The 15,790-nt window shown below is 39.3% G+C and overlaps 1 protein-coding gene across 1 annotated transcript; it reads right to left on the reverse strand.

Moving 5' to 3' along the window:
- Positions 1–8,512: 8,512 nt before the first annotated feature.
- Positions 8,513–15,218, reverse strand: LOC112156779 (oocyte zinc finger protein XlCOF6). Its single transcript, XM_024289134.2, has 2 exons — positions 14,266–15,218; positions 8,513–10,592 (listed from the first exon to the last, which is right to left on the reverse strand). The coding sequence occupies exons 1-2, from the start codon at positions 14,408–14,410 to the stop codon at positions 9,235–9,237; spliced, it is 1,503 nt and encodes a 500-aa protein (XP_024144902.1). The 5' UTR covers positions 14,411–15,218; the 3' UTR covers positions 8,513–9,234.
- Positions 15,219–15,790: the final 572 nt, after the last annotated feature.

The following is a 15,790-nucleotide window of genomic DNA, read 5'->3' on the forward strand; positions in this document are numbered from 1 at the left end:
CGATTCCCAGGGTTGTCCACTGATCCCCACCCAGCTTGGGTCCTTAGGCAAGACCCTTGACGCTGCTGCCTAGCTGGGTCCCTGTTCCCCTCAAGTACAGGGTTGTGTCAGGGAGGGCATCCGGCACAAAAACTCTGCCAAATCAGAATGTGAAACAGTGGCTGCTGCTACGCTGTGGCGACCCCGAAAGGGATAAGCCGAAAGTGAACACACAGTAAAAGTTGAAAATGCCTCATGAGTCAATGGGATTGGTAAAAATTTAAAAGAAGAGAATTTGTAAATAAAACAAGTGAACATTCATTTAGACTAAAAGGACAAAAGCAGAAGAGAACTCTAAATAGAATTTAGAATCTGTTATAAAAGATAGATCTGTCAATAGATGAAATTATTGAATTAAATAAACTACAAAACCAACTGGACATTTTATACTTAGAACAAGCTAAAGACACTGTCTCATACTCACTGGATCAAAGACGTGGAAAAATACATATACTTTTTTTTAATCTTGAAAAGCAGAGGCAACAAAAAAGCAAATCAACAAACAGTCAGAAAACTTTGGTTAACAGAGTAAAACATAACTTTTACAATATAAATCCAGATATTTCAATTACATCATTAAATGCTGTAACTGAATTATTGATTCTTAATTTCACCAGTTTATCAAAGATCTTTAAAACAAATAAACAGATGTTGCTGTAATAATAATGACCTCTGGAGTGTCAGCTGACCTGAATGAATTAATAAAGTTTTTACACATTTATGAAGAACATCAGAGAGACATTGTTAAAAGATTCTATAGAATATATCTCAGCTGGTAGTTGAACAAAATGAATCAAGAGTTAATCACTTTAATTTCTACATTATAATGACATCATTGGAGGACAATCACTTTATTGATTAATGTTTATTAAATATTAGATCTGTTTTTGTGGACCTAAATAGAGGACTCAGAGATGTAGTGGATGATTGTCAGTCAGAATTAACATTATAAAAAACTATCATTAACATATTTGACAAAACAGTTTCTTTTCTGATCCAAACATTTGTCCAGATCAGAAAAATGTTGAAAGATTCATTTCTGTTTAAAGTTTCTCCAACATCTCTGATCTCAGAGACTCTCAGAAGATCAACCGAAAAGATGTGATCACATGATGATCCAAGAGAGTCTGATCAGAGAGATCAAGAACTGAACCAGAACTCAAGTCATTCATCTGAAAACTATTGATCATCTGAACTATTATCCAGACTCCCTTTATCTCTGACAAACACTTACTGTTCCACTGCTGATCTGATGGACTTGAAGAGAGGAGGTAAATTCTTTGATCTGTCACTCCTGAAGGACACACAGCTGGATCCAGATCCAGATCTCTGTTGGAACCTGATGTGAAAACATGTGTTTTATTAAAAACGAATTTATTTTGTTATGGAGGTTCACCAGATTATTTTTCATGTTTAAACTATTGAACGCAGATCATAAACAGACTGATCTGCAGAGAAACAGTCTATTAAAATTGTTCTAACAACTGTCAGACACTGCATGTTTTTGACAAACACTTACTGTTCCACTCCTGAACTGATGTCTTTGAAGAGAGGAGGTAAATTATTTGATCTGTCACTCCTGAAGGACACACAGCTGGATCCAGATCCAGATTCATATCCAGATCCAGATCCAGGTTGGTTCCTGTGAAGAATGGCGGTTGCTGGTGTGAGTGCTGAGCTCTGACATGGAGAAGAGTCCTGGACAGTTAGAGATGTTCATCTCACCTCTGAGCTTTGCTCTGGCTCTCATCTTCCCCACACAGAGTGCTTTTAGAGGGAGGGGCTCCCTCCTGTGTGTCCTCACACTGATCCATGCTGCTGGATTGACTGGATCCACTGGATCAGCTCACACACACCTTCTTCCAGCCTTCATCTGCAGAGGAAACCCTCATCATCATCAGCTCTGATCCTCCTTCACTAACAGATCATCTGCTCCTCCACTGATGGGCTCTTCTCTTGTGTTTCCTCTCAGGTTCAGGTGAATGCAGTCAGACAGCAGTGTGGGACAGAGGAAGCTGCTGAACATCAGCTGCTGCACTTCTGCTCTCCCTCCACCAGATGGAGACATGGAGCTGCAGCAGCAAACACTCCATGATGGAGCAACATTTCACTCATTCACTCACTTTGACAAACAAACAACAAACTTCCTGTTTCTACGATTCAGGAAACATGAAGCAGATCAAGAACAACAGAAATCAAATATTGAAGAAAAAAGAAAGAAAGACGTGAATTCTTCCTCTGACTGAGATGTAGAAACCAGCAGTTCTGGACTCTGATTCAGTGATTGGTTGAAGAGAGTTCTGCATCACTGTTGAAGCTGCTGAGAGCAGAACTTAGAAGAACCTCCAAACAGAGGAACATGATTGATGTGATGTCACAGAGAATCAGCCAATGAGCTTCTGTCTGTGAGCAGCGCTACACTTCCTCTATTTAACACTAGGCATGTTTGAGATGACTGTGGCTGCATTTTATGTATGCGGAAGCAAATCAGTTGCACCGCTTACCCCACATGCGCGGACCACACGTCACTTCCTCTTCTCGCCTGCTAAGCGACAGAGTCATTTCCGAATAGTAAAACTCCTTGATCACAATAATTTATGTTTTTCTCAACAACCGAGAGCTTCTCCTGACTGGATTACTGTGTGAAAAAAAAGCCACAGAGTTACCCGTAATAACGTGTTTGGATTACCGGAGAAAATAAAGTGTTTAGAAGTGGCGCTGTATCCTCTTAGCTTAGGGAGTAAACTACCGTCATGTAAAACAGCAGAAGAAGATGTAGTTCGTTTGTAGTCACTGCAAGATCATAAGGTCCTGATCCTTAACATGTCTTTTTCCTTTGTTTTTTTCAACAATAAGTGAATGTTTTCACTATGATAAACATTTTAAGTGCTATATTAACATCCTTCGAGGTTATTATTGTTGTTACCGTCCGAAGACCGGAAAATGCTTTAGTGGAAGTGACGTTTGGTTCGCGCATGCGGGAGAGCGGTGCAACCGATTTGCTTCCGCATACCGAAAATGCAGCCACAGGTACTGCGCTGGCTGCAGGCCGCCTTGATGACTACAAAACAATGCATTGTGGGAAACTGTGTCCACACAGTTCTTGTAGTTCGGTGTGAAATAACTGAGCTCCTCACCCTATCTCTAAGGGAGCGCCCAGCCATCCTGCGGAGAAAACTCATTTCAGCCGCTTGTAGTCAGGATCTTGTTCTTTCGGTCATGACGTCATGAAGACGCTGGAGCGGCTGGTCCTGCAGCTCCTGGGACCACAGGTGCAGCGTGATAGGGACCCTCTCCAGTTCGCCTACCAGCCAAAGGTGGGAGTGGAGGACGCCGTACTATATCTTTTACACCGGGCTCTCTCCTACCTGGACGGGGGAGGCTGCGCTGTCAGAATGCTCTTTTTTGACTTTTCCAGTGCTTTTAATACCATCCAGCCCCTCCTTCTACAGCAGAAACTCCTCTCCTTTGGGGTAAACTCCCAGCTGGTCTCATGGATTACAGACTACCTGACAAACAGGCCACAGTTTGTCAGGATGGGGTGTTGCAGCTCCTCCATGCTGACTGGCAGCACAGGAGCCCCACAAGGAACTGTGCTCTCGCCTCTCCTCTAACCCTTTACACCACCGACTTCCACTACAACTCTGATACATGTCACATGCAGAAGTTCTCTGACAACACTGCTATTGTGGCATGTATCAAGGAGGGTGAGGAGGGGGAGTACAGGCAGCTGGTGGAGGACTTTGTTCAATGGAGCCAGCGGAACTGCCTCCACCTGAATACCACCAAGACCAAGGAGATGGTGCTGGACTTTCGTCGAGTACCTGCTGCGGTTCAGCCCATCATCATTCATGGAGCAGAGGTGGAGGTAGTGGACTGCTACAAATACCTGGGAATCCTGCTGGACAAGAACCTGAACTGGTCGGCAAACATGGACTGGATCTACAGGAAGGGGCAGAGCAGGCTATACTTTTAAAAAGACTCGCCTCTTTTAACATCTGCTCGGAACTCCTTTTTATGTTCTGTCAGTCCGTTGTTTTCAGTGCTTTGTTTTATGCAGTGGTGTGTTGGGGGGGCAGTGCAAACAAAAAGGACTTAAAAAAACTAAATCGACTGATCAAGAGGGCGGGCTGTGTGGTGGGCCGAAACATGGAGACGGCAGAGGTGGTGGCTGAGCGGAGGATGCTGACCAAGCTGGAGAGCATAATGAGAAACACTGGTCACCCTCTGCATGGAGTGTTTGCCGCCCAAAGGAGCGTCTTCAGCAACCGCCTGCGCTCTCTACCATGCTCCACTGAAAGGCTCAGGAAGTCCTTCGCACCGAGCGCAATAAGACTTTTCAATGCAGCTGGGGGGGCAAGAGGGGGCGTCTGAACGACTAACTATTTTTATTTCTTTATTTATTTATTTGTACAGCAATTTTAACACTTTTAATTGCTTTTAACAGCTCCATAATTTTAATGCTTTTAATCTAACCTGTTTATAGCTGTTTCTTGCTTTATTTACTTTGAACCTGCTTGTGTGTGTGTTTGGAGCGATGGATGAATTTTTGTAAGTTCCTTCGGGATAAATAAAGTACTCTATCTATCTATCTATTGTAGTTCTAATTTCTCTTTCAGGTGACCTCCAACGACCTTTAGCTGTTGGTTTTTGGAAGAACTTTTATTTTTGAACAGAAGAACGAGTTCAAGACAAACTTCAGTCTGAGTTCTTCCTCTGCTGCTCTTCTTTCTCACAGATGAGATCACATAGAAACATCACTGCCTTCATCATGAAGGAGAAGACGACAGAAAACACAAAGACTCACCATGAAGAAGAAGAAAGTTGGAGTCGAGGTCTCCTCCTGCTCCGTCACGGAGGAAAACGAAAGTAACTTATGTAACTACGGTTCTCTGAATCCTGGAAGACCAGCAGAGATGGTTCTTCAAGCTCCGTCTCTTTCCGTTTTAGGTTGATTTCGGGAAAAAGACTTTTATTTATTATTAAGGGGTTAAAGTCCAGATCTGCTACACTTCAGATCTGCTTCTTCATTTCAACTTCCCCATTTCCTGATTCAGGAACACCTGAACAGAGCTCCGTCCCCTCTAAGTGTGTTTGTTTTAGCCTCCTCCTGTAATCAGACACCTGAAAGAGTCTCTCCGCTCTACAGGAAATGACATCACTGTGTTATTATTAAAGTTAGGACAAGTTGGGACTTTGTAGGTGAAAAACAGAAGAGAGTAAAATAACAGAAGAATGTGAGTAAAATCACAGGTAAAGTCAACAACAAAGACTGCAGCTGAACTCTCACCATGTCACACATCTGCTTGTTCAAATCATAGAAATGAGTGTGTGTTTGAAAATGTTCTGTCTGACTGTTAAAGACCCACAACAACACAACATGGCAGCAACTGTCACCACCAGAACCTCAGGAACCAGAGACTTCTGTTTTTGTGCTTCAATGTGAATTATGTGAACAGAGAAATGAAACAGTGAATTTGAAAATATGTGAAGAATCAACAGATAAAAGACACAAAAACAAAGAGTTTGTTGGCATAGAAAGAGTGAGTTTAAATGTTCTGAAACCACAAACTGAGATTAAATCTGGATCAGAATCAGAGTTGTGTTCAACAATTTTGTCTACAGATGTGACAGAATGTTCCTCATAACAGAGTTTGAACGTCTGTAGATTCTTCATATAAAATAAAGGAGGATCTGCTCCAGGAATGAAGGAGTGCTGCCCCCTGCTGGACAGCTTTCTGACAGTGAATCTTCAGGATGGAGTCAGTTCCAACAGATCAGATCAACTTTCTGCTCTCTACTGAAGAGGGGGGGGGGGGCGGGAAATAAAAGAAGATTTCAGTCTGCTGCAGTTCCTGATGCTGCTTGGTTGAGTTCTTCAACATTGAAACATTCCTCTTCTTGGTTTCTAGAGTAGAAAACTGCTCTCTCTGATCTTTGATCTTTATGTTCCAAAAACAACTCGAAGACCTGCAACTGCCTGAAAACATCACAAAGTCTGACTTTCCTTGCTGCTGTTAAATGTTGAACATGTAAATGTAAAGAACCATAGAAATATATAACTAGATCAGGGGTCTGTAACCTTTAATCCTAAAAGAGCCATTTGGGCTTTTTCCTCACAGATCCAAACCTTATAGGCGCCGTTAAGTCTTAATTCACCTTTTGAAAATTCAGATACTTTTTAATATATATAAAGTATATTTTCCTCTTTGGCCATAAATAAACAGAAACAGATGGTGGAAAAGAAAGAGAAACTTTGGTCCATTTCCGGGTTTGAAGCTCCTTCGTTTAATCAAACGCAGCTTGGTGGACGGGACTTGTTGGAGCTCTTCGGCTCTCTGATGGTTTGCTTCCTTTTTTTCCCTGATTTAGGAAATCTAGACCAAGTTCAATGCGTTTAATCTGAAAGTAAGGAATGACACATTTTTAGATCATTAAATCTGATAAAAACAATCAAAGCACACGGAGCTTTTGCCTCAGTTTCCACACTTGTAATGTGCTCTTTTCACCAGCAGGGGGCTTTAAATGGAGCACTGTCATTTAGTATGAAATAATCTGAAAATGACATGAACCTGTGGGAGTAAAAGTGACGTTGCATTCTTTCATGTTTTTTGGAGAATTTGTAAGAATATGATCTCTTTACGTCTTTACTTTCTACATTTACACATTGATTTTTCACTCTTACATTTTGGTTAAATTTCTAATTTTAATACTTTTAATCAATAAAGAAAATAAAGTGTTTTATGAGTCTTTTATGAATTAAACTATATTAATATGCCAAGAATAAATTCATTTGAATGGTTTATTTGAATTTCATTTGTTTTATTAATTAAATTACAACCAAAATGACATTTTTAAGTGACTCTTTGGTTCTAATTTTCAGAGTAAAAATAAAATAAAACAAAGAACAGCTGAGGATTTCTAGAGAACAATTTTCAGCTTTATCATATTTTTTTTATTAAATGAGAAAATGCTAACAAAAATCAAAGTTAGCTGTCTGTTGTACATTCGAATCTAATATAATGTTTTACTTAGAAATACATTTTTAAAAGTTTATTAAAGTAAATAGATGGATTTGGGACAATGAACTGTTCCCTCTATGTTCTTTCCTGTGATGGCTGCAGTCACATCTACACAACCTTTACTGTAAGGTGTACAGTTCCTCTTACACATTTATTTCAACCTTTTTTCCACTCTTAGATAGATTCTTATTGCCATTTATTTTCTTAAAAAATCTATTTACCCTTTTAAAATAATAATAATAACAACAGAAAGTTCCCAAATGATGCTGTTAAAAAGTTTGCAGACCCTGACGACTTTCCTGAAAACATCACACAAGCTGATACAGAAGGGTTTAAATGGTAGCTAAAGGTAACCGTCCTAACTAACCATCCTGTGGCTGAAGCAGGCGCCAAACATCAGCTGTGACATGATCCCACATCTGCTCCCCAAGGCGTCTCCAGTCATGTAGCTGCTAGACCAGTACGGTCCAGATGAGGAGAAAGCCACGATAGAAACCATCATCACTATGGCTACAAAGCATAAGAGTGCTTTTTCACCAAGTTTATGGGGAATTTTGAACTAGAAAAAGCTCAAGTTTGCATCAGGACCAGGTTGGTATCCATTGTTCATCTTCTATGTCTCACTTCACACCTACTAAACCTTGGTACTTTATGTTCCTTTTATATTATTTATTTCTCTCTCATTTTCTTCATTCATCAACTCTTCAAAGTCTTCTTTCCTCTTTCCTGATGACACAGCAAGTACACTCCTGTCTTCCTGATCACATTAGCTGAAGTTATCCAGCCATCGGAGACTGCCTCCTGACCACCCAAAGACTGTTTCAGCTGCTCCTTAAAAGTCATGCAACATTCTTTATCAGCTTCCATCAGTTTGTTCTCTTCTCTGCCTTTGCCCTCTTTTTCCTTTATCTTCTTCATCACCACCAGAGTCATCCTACACACCACCATCTTATGTTATCTGGAAACGCGCTCACTTACAACTACATTGCAGTTACTGGTCTCCTTCAGGTTACACCATCTACAGAAAATATATTACGTGTGCTAGCTAAAAATATTTTAAACTAGAAAAAAAAACACCTCAGGAGCTCAAGGAGACTCAACAAAACCAGAATGAAGTTTGCAGATAGCTGTTGAGTTGTGCTAGACCTCACTGCTGCACTCTGGTGGAAGATAAAATCTGATGGGAAAACCAGCTTGTTTTGTCTTCTTTTTCACAGCTTCTGTTAGAGATCTATGATCTGAGCTCAGTCCTGAGTTCAGCAGTCAGAACTGGACCTAAAGAGCCCTTATTTGGAACCAACAAACAGCAGAAAGCCACACTGTGGGAAAGACTCCACACTTCTGACTGATGTTCACGTCCACTTTATTCTTCACAGGAAAGATTGGAATTGCAAACTAAAAAGAGTTGAAAAAAAGTTATAAATTCTACTAGAAAACACGGATCACATGAACACAAGACAAAAATGCTTTTTATTTTCCTTTATCTGCCTCTACCTTACTGCATTTCTGGGAAAATGTTTCTTCACAAGGCAGTTACTTTCTCAAACAACAAAAAATAAATAATTGCAGTTGGCATTTTTTTTGTCAATATCAAAAATGTTTACTGATCTCACGGTATTTTTAGGATTAAAGAAGTATTCAAAATATTTCTAGTGTTGTCACAGACTTAAGACAACATAGATTTTGTCTCAGCATAAGTTTCAACCACCATGATCAACTCCAAACCAAAATATAATATTAAAATATCTAGAAATGTAAATCAACCCACAAAATTAAAAACAAATTTAACAAAAAACACCAGTAAAAGAAGTAATGAAACATTTAATCTGGTAAAAGCTGTTGAAGAGATAAATATTTAACCTGCATTTCAAAACAACAAATTTCTATTCATAGATACACCTAAAATAAATTAGTGAAAAAGTAAAGAATTTTCTGTGAGGTGAAAGTCATATTGTACAGTATCTTTACACATAGATTAACATGTATCAATCCCTATTTTATTTAGTTTTTTGGATATTGTGGCTTATGATAATGAAAACCTAAAACATTGTCTGGGAAAATTTGAATATCATATGAAAACAATCAAAAGGACGTTTTCAGCACATGTCAGAGTTCAGAAAACTGCACCTTTACTTTGCATTCAATACTTGTGTCTCCTAATTGAATAACTATATCAATGTCCTGTGGTATGGAGGCCATCAGCCTGTGTCTCTGTATACGTGTAATATAAGTTCAGATTGTTTTGATAGCTGACTTCAGGTCTTTGCTGCTTCTCATCTGACTTTTGAGATATTTGACTAAAACTTGTATCACATTGTTTACCAGAGAAATGTTTCTCCCCTGTGTGAGTTTTCATGTGTGTTTTGAGATTACATACGTGACTAAACGTTTTATCGCATAATTTGCATGAAAAAGGCTTTTCTCCTGTGTGAGTTCTCATGTGTGCTTGGAGATGAGATACACGACTAAAACTTTTATCACATTCTGTACAAGTAAAGGGCTTTTCTCCTGTGTGGATTTTCATGTGTGTTTTGAGATTACATTCAATACTAAAACTTTTGTCACATTCTGTACAAGTAAAGGGCTTTTCTCCTGTGTGAGTTCTCATGTGTGTTTTGAGATGCGATATCTGACTAAAACTTTTATTACATTCTTTGCAAGAAAAAGGCTTTTCTCCTGTGTGAGTCCTCATGTGTCTTTTGAGATCAAATCTTTGAATAAAACTTGTATTACACTCTTTACATGAAAAGGGCTTCTCTCCTGTGTGAGTTGTCATGTGTTTCTTCAGATTGGATTTACGACTGAATCTCGTATCACATTCTTTACAAGAAAAAAGCTTCTCCCCTGTATGAGTTATCATGTGAACTCCGAGCTGAGACCAGTCACCGAAACTTTTACCACATTCTTCACAGATATAAAGTCCTTCATCAGATTCAGTGTTCATGAGGACCGAGACATTGTGTGCAATTTCTGGTATTTTATCGGACTTAATAGAGGAAATTCTCCTTTCTTTAAGGGATTGTTTGCATTTCTTAACCAAAGTTTTATTCTTGAAGTTTCTTTTAACATCAGAGTAACACTGACTTTCTGGGGGGAGAGAGCTGCTTTCTGGGTCTGTCTCTCCATCTGTAGTTGATGATGATTCTTCATAATAGTTTCTTTCTTCATCCTGACTATCAGTTACATTAAAGCTCTGCTGATAGTTTAGATCTGCTTCATTGTACTCATGTTCCTCATAAGTAGGAATCTCCATCAATGTCTCAGTCTCCTGCTTCAGATCAAACTGATCTTCATCCTGATTGAAACAAAGTCCCTCTTGCTCCTCTTTAATCTGTAGAGGTTCATGTTCCTCCAGCTCCTCTTTGATCTGTGGAGGTTCTTCTTCTTCCTCCTGCTCCTTTTTAATCTGTAGAAGTTCTGGTTCTTTAAGTTCCTCAGTGGTCTGTGAAAGTTCTGGATCCTCCTGCTCCACACTAAAGTTCCTCGACTGGTTGCAGAAATCCTCCTCAGTCGCCCAATCCTGGGGGAGGACTGCAGGGACACAAACAAAAGAAGAAGCCCTTAATACTTTTAAGAACTCTGTGGTTTTAAGCCCCGATACAAGTTGTAATCACCTCAATCAGAAACCCAGAATTTTGTATTTTAAATGAAAAAAATCTATCAATCTATTTTATGAAAATCTTTAATTTATTTTAGAATTTTAATGGGGATATTAATCACATCTGATCAAAAAATATTCAACAGTTCAAACATACTAAGACTACAGTCACCAAGCTCCACATGACTAATTATGACCTGTGTTAAAAACTGTTTTACTTGACTGTTCAAGATACTTCACAGACATTCTCTGTTTAAGTGCTTAGGTATAAAAGAAGTTTAATAAATGAAAGACAGGAAAATTTGTTTATTTTTCAATTTTTTTCAAAAGTATTAAATAGGGATTTCTGCATATACTCAAAATCAAGGGACTCTGAATCTCATCGGGCCCATAAAACCTAATTGAGACATGCCTAGTGATGACCCAGGGATGGAGAACTCCAGGCCTTGAGGGCAAGTGTGTGTGTTCCTGATAGCCTGATTCTGGGGTGTCCAGCCAATTAGAACATGCCAGAGGAGGGTATGTTGGTGAACATGCAGAAATGCGAGCCTTGAAGTCTGGAGTTGCACATTCAGTTCACACTAGGTGTGTGCCCAATTTCTGAGTAGAGCTTGCGACCCCGGAATTCTGGTGAACGTGCGTTTGCACTGACCTTCATTGAAAGTTGCCGCTTGATTGCGCGGCCGGTGTGTAAACACACACACACAGGTGCGCCTGCATGTAAAGCTGTAAAATAGATTTTTAACTGTTCTGCATTGATGAACATGTTGACGAGTTTGAGTCAGTTTTTTTTCCTTCGATCATTGATTCACCAAAGAATCATTACATCCTTAAGATTGGCACATCAAATTTGCATTGGTCACCTCTCCTTCGCCGCGCAGCAAATTCACTGTTTGACGCCTGTCCAAAAAACAACACTGTTAACATGTGGGATAAAATTCAGCTCGGAGTCTAAAAATGTGGACAAGTTTCTCACTCAATGAGAAGATTTAAAATTCTGGAGTTTAGGTAAATCTTCTCTCTTGTCTTTAGGGCCGATGATTAAAACTTCAGTTTCGTTCTGGTTGAGCTCTAAGGACTACTCTCCCATCCTCGACTTTAAGTCTAAAATACTATTTAAAGAATGTCTATTGGTCAAGATCATCATCAGACACAACAATGTGAATCTGTAAAAGTCATCGCCATTTCTCCTGATAAAATCCCCATGAGTCAACCCATATAAATCAAAAAGTATTGGGCCTAAAATCGACCCTTGGGGAACCTCACACATGATTCTTAAGTCTCTTGAAGAGCATATATCCATACTTGAGTCAATCTGTGAGAGGAATAAAATCACTTAAAACAGTTCCTAAGAGGCCAAAGCTCCTAAGTCTTTCTAATGAAATCTGTTGATCTACTGTATCGAAGGAGATACTAAGATCCAGGAAGATCGTTTACTTAGTGTTCGGATTTGAAGGTTCTTTAGGTTTGTTTGCTTTAATCTAGTTTGCTTTGCTTTATAAAATCCTGCACAAAATGAAGAAATAATTTAAAGAAAAATGTGCTTTAATTCATGTAAGTATATATAATGTATATGTCATTTCTTGCTTCCAGATAGAATATACAGAATGATAAAAACAAGGGGCTGCACGGTGGCGCAAGTGGTTAGCGCTCTCGCCTCACAGCGAGAAGGCCCCGGTTCGAATCCCGGCTGGGACCTTTCTGTGTGGAGTTTGCATGTTCTCCCCGTGCATGCGTGGGTTCTCACCGGGGACTCCGGCTTCCTCCCACCGTCCAAAAACATGCTTCATAGGTTAATTGGTAACTCTGAATTGCCCCTAGGTGTGTCTGTGAGAGTGAATGGATGTGTGATTGAGGCCCTGAGACAGACTGGCGACCTGTCCAGGGTGTACCCCGCCTTCGCCCTTCAGTAGCCGGGTTAGGCTCCGGCACCCCCGCGACCCCGAAAGGGACAAAGCGGTCATGAAGATGGATGGATGGATGGATGGATAAAAACAAGAACCAGTTATTTGCAATACAACTTTTGACTAAACATTTTTATATTTCTCCTTTTACACAAATTTGAAACAAATCAACACAAAACACTACAACTATCACCCCAAGAAAAATGAGAAAATGGGCAAAACTATTTTTTAAAAAATCATTAAAAGTGAAAGAAAGTTAGAAGAAAATGTCAAATGCAATTTCTGCAAGGCAGAACTTTAGATCCATAGCAGCACTGCAGCGATGCATGAACGTCTGAAGATGAAGCATGTTGGGACTGAGTATGATCACGTTGAAGAGGCATCTTTGTCTACCTAAGCTAAGATTAGCACAAATAGAGCTAGCGCTGTAGTTTTCCGGGTTTAAATGCATCATGTGCGGCTGTCATTAATGCTCTGCTTGGAGATAAACCAGAAGATCTGCAGCAGATCTGTGTCTACAGAACCTCTCTGTCTGCGTGGTGAACACTTCAAAATAAGCGCTTTTCAAACTAAATGGCGCGAGGGCTGTGCGGAATATGAATTTATGTTAGAAATGAACTGCTCAACCAAAGCTTCATTCATTATAGCTTCAATCAAGCTTCATTCATTCATATTTATGAGTCCCAGAAGTGAAGTAGCTTACCTAAAAGTCCAGAGCTAAGTTAACAAATGTAGCATTACATTAGCTGCAATAATATACAATTAAATGTAACCAAAAGAAACTAAAAAAAACTGCACAGTAATCATAACATTAAAGAGGTAGTACAAATTTATGAGTGGTCAAATCTAAAAATAAGACGTAATATCTGTAAATAGGAAGGATTTGTAGAACACTGACAGGAGAAAGCCACCACGGTTTGTAACAAGTGGGGGGGTCTTTTATTGCAGTGGGGGACATGATGAAAAATGATAGTAGAACATTCTAAGACCCACTGTTTTTCTCCCTTTATAATAATATACCTTTTCCCACTTTTTTAACATGTAATATTTCAAAGCTCTTTGTTTATTTGGACATCCTCTACCTGTAGCAAACACTGTACTTAGCCCACTGAGCCATCCAGCTGCTATTAAAATAATCGCTTGTGGCACCACAAATTAGCATATTGCTTAAACACTTCAAGTTTCAATATAATGATGGTTTAGATGTGTGTTTTACATCCAGTCGTCACGCGACCCGATAAGTCAACTAATGAGAAAAAATAGTCAGTGACTAGTCGACTATTAAAATAATCGTTTGTTTTCAAAGAAGTCATGAAATCTTTTAACAGTGATGTGGGGATTGGGTCTAAAAGAGAGGTGGTTGATTTTAACTAGGAGAAAACTTTCCAGTGTTTCCTCTGATAAACACAACGCTATAAATTCATTAAAATCAACGTGATTTGATTTTATAAGACCAGATCTAATAGCAAAGACTTTACTCCTGAAATGGTTTGCCGAACTCTCAGATCTACCTTCAGATGCTACTATGGAGGACTTCAGAGAATTTCCAGAAAAAAAATCAAATGACAGCTCATTAGATCTAGAAAATGAGAGTCATTTGACCTCAGTGCGATATCGGAGCCAGACATCAGCTCAGAGGAGAAAAAACATAGATTTCCACGATAATAGTGTCTTTGTCACCAAGTGGATGCAGTGAACACACCTACGACGCGGAGCTGAAGCTGCGGTTTCCAGATGACATCCAGCGGCCTGCGCTGACCACAGAGCTCCTCCTGGTTCTGGACGATGGTTCCTTCAGCAGCAGAAAGTTGTTCTCTGTCAGAATCTTCCTGAGGTTCTGAAGACATGGTTCCTGCAGCTGCAGAAGATCTTCAGCTCCAACAAACACCAAAGTCCTCTGAACAGCAGCAGCTCCGATCATCTGCTAGTCTCACAATCACAGCCACGTTTTCTTTACGTTCAACACGCATTCACTCATTTACGACACTTTAGCTAAAGGGGATTGTTCGGAACCGAACCACGTATCGACCTTTCTGTCCACAAACCTCGCAAACGTCCGAACAAAAAAAACAACAACACCGCCCACTAGCCACAAGCTAGCGCCTTCGCCTGTTCTTCTTCTGTGGTTTAGTGGGTGTCGACGAACAACTTCGTGGCGCTTTATCGCCACCACCTGGTCTGGAATGTGAACTGTTTCTTATGTTATGTCCGTAGCGGCGCCAAAATACGCCTATTTTAAAACGTTATTGGTAAATGAATGATAAACGGGTGGCTTTCATCAACAATGACTAGCGTGGCACCTCCTATTCCACCAGAAAAAGAGTATTATCGTAAACTTCCGGTTTCAGGACTTCTGATTCTGGCAAATGATGTCAGGACGCCACCTTGTTGTCTGCAGTCAGGTATATTTAATTTAATATAAATCATTATTTAATTATTGTATATATAATTATTTAATGCATTTAAGTAAATACATTTAGATTGCTAGAAATGCCATGCTAACCACTTACTATTAGCCAAGATATGTAAAGAGTGACGCCATATTGGAAAGGTCAGTAAACAATGACAAATGGCTCAGCAGAGACAGTAAAATAATATTAAAATGCTTCATTTTGCTTGATTTTAAAAGGGAAAAAACAGATGATCATAAAAATGAGACACGGGTCATTTTATTAATGTTTTTTAAAAAGTATAACGCATGAGTGACACTTTAACTTTTCTTGAAATAAATATGTTATTATATTAGAAACTTTTAATTTTATTATATAATTATGTGATTTTATTAAAATCTATGCACATTTCACCCTGGGCGAAAATCATGTTTCGCCTAGAGCGCCATGCAACAATGGGTCGGGGCTGGTCAAAGCGATCTGGAAAATGTGTGTCCCAGTTGACAGTCGCACGCGGTCAGTATTGTGAAAAATAAAACTGACTTAATTTCATTGGAGCAGGAGATAAGTCATTTTCTCACTCCAGATCCCGTATACAGTCGATGGTATGGAAGTTCAGCAAATCTTGGATTTCACCTGCATGCAGAAAATGTAAGAACAAATAAATATTTTAAAAAATAACAGCAATCAAAATCAATTAACTTTTTTAATTGCTTAAAATGAAAAAAAGAGACTTGAAAAAAATCATAATTTTGCCTAAAATCTTGAGGGTCTACTGCGTCTTTAAATTTCAGTCATGCTGTCAAAAACAAATAAAGATTTTTTTTTTTTTTTTTT

The sequence above is a fragment of the Oryzias melastigma genome, linkage group LG2 (assembly GCF_002922805.2).
Source record: "Oryzias melastigma strain HK-1 linkage group LG2, ASM292280v2, whole genome shotgun sequence".
Classification (NCBI taxonomy): Eukaryota; Metazoa; Chordata; class Actinopteri; order Beloniformes; family Adrianichthyidae; genus Oryzias; species Oryzias melastigma.